Raw genomic sequence first — 6873 nt, forward strand, 5'->3', positions numbered from 1 at the left:
AATTTCTAACGGATATAAAATATCTCGTTGGATATCTGACCTCTCCATATAAAAGGCCGTTGTACTAAAACAAATATCCTACTTCAATTTTTAGTACAATGATGTGATTTAATCAAAAACTGATGTGCTACTGCATCAATCTATTATAATGAACCACCTACCCGATCTGAGCAGGAAGGCTAATGATCGTCATTAGTTGTTGCATAATTGTCATGAAATTTTTAATGATATCAAGAGGAAAAATTGTCTTCTTATATGGTCAAACAAGCCATCAAGGTGACAGTCATGTCACTGAAAGAATTCACTGTTAATCCACTAAAACTTGTGCAAATACAGGTAATAGTGTAGGTTGAGGAAAGAATGGAAAGGGATATTTATTATATTATTATTATTATTCTGTTTCTTCCAGATTCAGTGTTTGGACAACACAACTTTGCTCCCAAGCAGCCTCTGGGGATTTAGTTTCTTGCATTACATGCTTACACTATCCTACCCCATTTCATCTATCGACATCTTCCAGATCAATTTGTTTCAATGGAGTCATATGCCATTGAAGCCGGCAATGCTTTGCCCGATGCAGCTCTCCCCAACCATTGCTATTGTTGCTCCTGGGGCGGGCACTCCGTAGTCTCGTGTTTTCCATTTTCAGATTCCTTCTTGAATTGAGGTCGATGTTGATAATCCATGAGGGAGGGACAGAATGCTCTTTAACTTCAAAGGAGCGCTGTTGTAGTTCTCCAGTCCACATAAAGAGCTGGCTTCCTTTGCATGTTCACTTAGGTGAAGTGACCCTCGAGCAAGGGAGTGCTTCCTTCACCTCGACTAACACAAGTTTATGTGATTTGGAATCATCTAGCTTCTGGAATTGAGATGATTCAACCATTTTGGACTGTAGAGAATACGCATCAGGATGTAAGAGAGTTTTTAGTGCTCATAGAGACTGCTTAGAGCAAAATAAATAATTCGATAACTGATTACCAGAGAGTTATCCAAAGTTGGAGTAGTAGGCTTGCTCCTCTTCTCTTGCATTGCTTTCTGGCGATTCTCGTAAAAGCCAAAGTCGTCCAATATGGACGTTTTAGCAGAATAGCTCTTGAAAATGTTTAACATCTCAGTGCCTTGTGGAAACTTAACCTGACAGATTTAAAGTACTTAGCATCACATCCAGTAACATATAGAATACAGTAAGGTATATATGAGGCGACAGTTAAGCGGCAAGAGAGTATTGAACTTCCTTTAGACTATGAATCCCAATGTAAGGAGAAGGATGAAGTACTTAATTATAGGTTCATAAGATTGATACTTTTAACTTCTACTAAAGCAACCTTCCAAGTTAGTAATTATCAAGGCATTTTAACAATATAGAATATTACTCTACTTACCTTATGTTATTCACCTTGTGAGCACCAAGTTTTTTTTTTAATGCTTAGGGTTTAGATTATAATATTAAAGCTAAAGGAAATTAAAAAAATAAAATATTTCACATGGTGCTCACAAGGTATAAGCATCATAAGGTAAGTAGGGTATGAAGCCTCTCTCTCTCTCTCTCTCTCTCTCTCTCTCTCTCTATATATATATATATATATATATATATATATGTATTGTGCCATATCATTTTTCAAAATCTTTAAGAAGTACACAACGTCTTAAGTGAAAATTAGTGGAGGGTTTGATAATACCTTCAATCAAATACATGGTCATGATTTTTGAACTTTCATTTGGTCATGTGCTTGTATTTTGAGTTACGAGTCAATGGGATGATCCTTAGATTGTATTTTGAAAACACAATCATCTAGTAAACTATCAGAACATTATAATAGGAAACCCAGATCCTTCTAACAGCCGGATAAGCATCAACATATTCACAGTTGAAACTATAGAGAGGTATACCTCTTGCGTATCCCTGCTGTTTGTTACAGGCTTGTTCTCATTATTCTCCAATATTATGTGACGGAGTCGTGGGTTTGAAACATCTTTAATTATATGCCACTTCACTGGGAAAAAGCCATTCCATTTGTCCTGTTGCCAAAAGGGCATATTTTTACTGAAATCAACTCGGCCTGACATTTCTGCAACACCACAAAATTGACCGCTTGCATTAACCTGAACAACAAAAGATTCAAAGGTTTAGGCAAATAAAAAAATTGAGCATTACAACACTTGTAAAAAGGCAAAATTCTTCAATCATAACATGCGGAACACTTGGAGAGATGATACACCCACTTAATGGATTAGGACATTTTTCCTTAAAAGCCAAGTTACACTTTTAATGACTAAAATGCATGTGTCATGAAATCCATGTAGGAGATAGCAACACCAAATCAAGGATCATTTTTTGCGATTAGATAGTTAGGCCAACCTTCGAAAAGGAGGAGTTAGGTCTACTTACAGAAAAGAAGAGAAACACAGGACACTTGCCACCCTTTTCTGCCATCTTTCCTTGAGCAGCTAGGAAGGCATTGTCAAGCCTTTTGTTCCCATTTGGAGTGCTTGACCAGACATTATATTTTATACTTTTATGAACATCATCTTCGCTGTATGATTTTATTACAAAAAACAAAGCTTGTTCATACTTCGTTATGAAATCAGGAGAGTTGTATTCATCCTTGTCAATTGAACCACTGCTATTATCATTCTGTTTGATGCTAAGAGTTTCCTGAAAATTATCACCAGAATTAGTAGTTTTGATGCTATTTGTTCTAGGACCACGGTTTCGCTCATTCAGCAAGTCGAGATCAGCAAAACTATTAAGTTTATTTCTGGCTTTCAGCTTTTCATCATCAACCCAGCAACGTGTATTTTCTTTCATAGGAATGACACTGTTTGGATAATGCAATGCACCATTCACTTGGTTAGCATATGCACTGAACTTATTTAGAGGAACATATCCTTTTGGTAAAACAGCAGTGGGTGCCTGAAATATCCAAATAAAAGGATCTCAAGTACAATCTTGCATGCTAGACAAACAGAAAGTTAAAAGCATTACCTTCTGCACAGATTTCTGTGTTTGGTTTTGAGCTGATACAGGAAGTGATAAATCAGATGCTAGTGAAGTCACTTTTGAAGTTGTCAAGGTTTTGGAAGGAGGAAGGTTATGACCATGGGATGAATGATTTGGTTTATAATGTGGATTTGTTGGATCCACAGTAAATGTGTTCCCTTGAATCCCATCTTGCAAGAAAAAATATGGATCCCATGGGTATGCAGGAATTAGCTCAGGCCCATAAGCAATTGGATGAGCATAAATTCCTGGTGAAACAACCGTTTGAGGAGAAACTGGACTTGCATAATATGAGCCTTGCCCCCAAAACTGTCCATCAGCACAATACATGGGTCCAGGTGAGAATGGACCGTAGTTGCTATATCCAGTTTGAAATCCTGGCAAGTAGTATATCAGTGATCCACTATCAACTTGAATGGTCTGAAACAAGGACACACAAGAATATGTTAGAGCAAACATCCATACAAGACAATCAAACCATCCATATGAAGCAAATTGAGAAAATACAGCACTCTAGGTTGCCCACTAACTTCATAACTAGGAAAAGAGTGATAATGTTCTGTAATTTGACCCTTATTTTATTACTCTTTTCACTGTACTCTTCTCATTGTTAAATTAACATTTGATATTCCACATTGTGAAGTGGAATTCAGACATCATAAATACTGAGATGAATGATGGATGTGTGAGGTTACCTCCAGAGAATAAGCAAAAACAATTAGCATATGAAAGCAAAGTAGCCATGGCGGAGGTGTTCAAAGATGGTTTCAACTGATTTAGTTAAAGGTTAGTTGATTAGAGAAAAAACAAACAAACCTTACATCTAAACAACCTTGCCATGCCTGGAGAGTGATATGCTGACATGGTCTCACATACTCAATGACAAACTGATCCACATGAAACCTGACTCAACCAGTATGGGACGATGACTAGTTGTCAAAATTATAGCAGCAAAACCTTTTCAACCTATCCACAGTGAATTAGACAAGCAATTATTGCTGCATATCCAAATGAACCCGTTTTTAATTTTCCATGGTGATTTTATTACCAATTACAGTTAGCACATAAACCTAAAGACTGAAATATCAATATATTTTTTTTATGAAAATTAGTAATTAATTTAGAAACTAGAACATTTCCCTTCTTTTAAAAATGCTGTTTCAGCAACTCCTAAAATGGAAATCCTGAAGAACACATAAAGAGAAGAAAAAAGTCGAACAAATTGCGGGAGCTAAAAAATGAGTACATACACTTACAGGATGCTCTACTTGGACGTTATCTGTTCCACGGTTGCAACGTGAATTATCCCATTCCCCCATGACACCATGAGCTCCTGTTTGGATTTAGATATGAGATTAAAGTGAAATTCAGTTAACTTGGAAAAAATTGACGACAAACCTGGATAATAGTAACCATAATAATATGTGCCCTGATCATCCACAGACACATCTTGGTCTACCTCGCTTTCCTTGATGATGCTTGTTGCATCTCCGGAAGAGATGCAGGATGTTGCATCAGACAAGCTTGCACCTTTTGCACCGAACTAAAAAGAGAATTAAGTCAAAAATCAATATTGGTTTTGAAAATAAATCAAGCAAAACCCAACTAAAAAAGTTCGATTTCAAAAGCAAGCAATAGTACGCTGCAGATTACCATGGTGACACTGGTGGCTTTTGACGGAGGATCGATCTTCAATGTCTTAATTGCTTCATCAATGGCTGGATAACTAAAAGTGAAGGCCGACGCATAACCAAAACCGGGAAAGAAAATACCAATTGACCCAATATATCAAGGGATGCAAGGATGCCGATTTATTAAGCCAGTAGAAAATCATGCCGCCGTGTAAACAAATCATAGCTTCACATAGATAATTTTTTTTTTAAAAAAAAAGGTTTATATAATTTGATTATTTGACAAATCAATCGCGATCATCGAGATCACAAATTCAAAAAAAAAAAAAAAAACTAACAGCGATATCTAACTCAATTGATCCCTAAATGACAGAACCATCAAATTCTTTTCAATAAATAAAAACAGATAGATCCCTCATGTTGCTTGCATCTAAAGACAAAAGTATTCGTCTTTATTCTTTCCTTATGAGCAAGAAAAAGAAAACCAACCATTAAGTATCAACCATCGGTCATCAATTTGATACGACCTTATAGGATCTCTGATATAATGGAATAAAACGTCATAGAAAAAATGGAATGAAGAAAGCTGTTCACAGATCAGCAACAAAGCAACAAAACTGAAAGAAAAAAAAAACGAATTTTACAAACGAAAAAAAAATCACGAAAAAATACAAAGAAAATCAATAAGGCAACTCGGATCTGATAATAATAATAATAATAATAAATCAAACAACCGCATGAGGAAAAGTGCTAAGATCAGGATACGCTTCGCCGGCCTCGCCTTAGCGTCCATGAGATCACACCACAAGTCTCCGCAAAAGAACCCAGAGTCTCTCTTTCCCTCCAGCTCGAACGCCTGACCGCGACAAAGGGGCAATCTATTCGCCGCCGGGAACCGGTGGCCGCTTCCGACGCGCTGTGTCGGCGGACGAACAGACGGCCAAGCTGCGCCCACGACGGCCTCGGAGGGGCGATCTAGCGGTCCGCGAGCCTCGGCGCGGGGCAGCAGCAGGAAAGGAGCTACTGTCGTCCGTCGGATGATGGCGAAGCGGGTGGCTGAGGCGATTTAAAAATCTCGAGGCCCGCCGTTGTGCTGCCGCGCGGAAACCGCGTTAGTTAAACAAGTCCAGCGATTCGCCTGGAGGAAGCGCGCCAAAAATCCACGCTGGCCTTGTCGCATCCGCAGCTTCCAGATAATCAAAGCTGTCCTTCGAGGACGAGAACAGAGTGATGTACGGTTCCTTTTTTGTTCAGATGATGCGGATGATGGGGAACGCATCATGCATGCCATCGTGGATCTCTGCTATTACCACCCAGTACACTAACCCACTTCCATGACCATCCAATCTACGGCTAAAAATAGATCGGAACAGTTAAAATAATATTAATTAAAATTTAAAATTAAAATACGATATAAAATGAATACATTGATAACTCATAAGAGCACCATCAGATGCCTCATCAGTTGGTTACTGCATGTCCGACAGTACGATGGTTAAGTAATAATGTATTGTATTAAATCGTAGGATTAAAATTTGGTATGTCGGTGGTCATCTATACTAATAATTATTATAGTCATTCGTAATTTAATTTCTCCGTATTGATATATGAAATAGATTGATAAAGTCATTAAAGATGATCAAATTATTTTTTACCACATAAGTTAATTACTATGTAACTTTAGGGGCGGTGAGGTGATTAAAATATAAGGTGTTGTCATATGAGATTTTAGAGTTGAAATTCGGCACGTCCCAACATGCTTTCCCCATGTCTTGGTGAGCGAATTATCTTTTGTCACATAAATTAGTTACTACGGGTCCCTTGGGATGGTGCGATACAGTAGTTAAAACTAGGGGAGCAGTTAACCCACCAAATCGATCAACCCGCTCATACTGACCCAAATCGAATCGAAAAAAAATCCGCCGGATATAGGGTCGGATGTAGGGTCCTGATATTACATTATCTGATCTAATAGGGTCGGATAGTTGTTTATCCCAATAACCAAACCAACCTGATTCGCTACCACCACCACTTGTAGCAACTACTGTCGATTAGTTGCTATACGTTGTAGCAACTACTGTCGATAAACTGTTACACGTTGTAGTAGCTACTATCGATTAGCTACTACAACGTGTAATGAGTAATATTTATTATCATTTTAATTTTTTTGGTGTATTTATATTTATATTTTTTATTTCATTGGATATAGGATCAGATATCCAAATAATTGACAACCCGTCG

The 6873-nt window shown here is 37.7% G+C and overlaps 1 protein-coding gene across 3 annotated transcripts; it reads right to left on the reverse strand.

Moving 5' to 3' along the window:
• Positions 1-288: 288 nt before the first annotated feature.
• On the reverse strand, positions 289-5693 carry LOC122002594 (YTH domain-containing protein ECT1-like). 3 transcript variants are annotated; one of them, XM_042557814.1, is made up of 9 exons: positions 5398-5693; positions 4655-4719; positions 4400-4544; positions 4258-4334; positions 2987-3421; positions 2390-2914; positions 1891-2103; positions 979-1134; positions 289-889 (listed from the first exon to the last, which is right to left on the reverse strand). In XM_042557814.1, the coding sequence occupies exons 1-9, from the start codon at positions 5423-5425 to the stop codon at positions 773-775; spliced, it is 1761 nt and encodes a 586-aa protein (XP_042413748.1). In that variant the 5' UTR covers positions 5426-5693; the 3' UTR covers positions 289-772. The 3 variants fall into 3 exon arrangements, with proteins under 3 accessions (XP_042413748.1, XP_042413747.1, XP_042413749.1); XM_042557813.1 differs by having other exon boundaries at positions 4252-4334; XM_042557815.1 differs by having other exon boundaries at positions 4252-4334; positions 4655-4727.
• Between the last annotated feature and the right edge of the window lie 1180 nt (positions 5694-6873).

The sequence above is a fragment of the Zingiber officinale genome, chromosome 7A (assembly GCF_018446385.1).
Source record: "Zingiber officinale cultivar Zhangliang chromosome 7A, Zo_v1.1, whole genome shotgun sequence".
Classification (NCBI taxonomy): Eukaryota; Viridiplantae; Streptophyta; class Magnoliopsida; order Zingiberales; family Zingiberaceae; genus Zingiber; species Zingiber officinale.

Bases quoted from the DNA above. Each gene is read 5' to 3' on its own strand.
- LOC122002594 (XM_042557813.1), bottom strand. From the start codon at position 5,425: ATGGACGCTAAGGCGAGGCCGGCGAAGC. The intron at 1,135-1,890 runs GTATACCTCTCT...TAAATCTGTCAG, and splicing joins ACAGCAGGGATACGCAAGAG to GTTAAGTTTCCACAAGGCAC. The intron at 890-978 runs GTAATCAGTTAT...TATTCTCTACAG, and splicing joins CAACTTTGGATAACTCTCTG to TCCAAAATGGTTGAATCATC.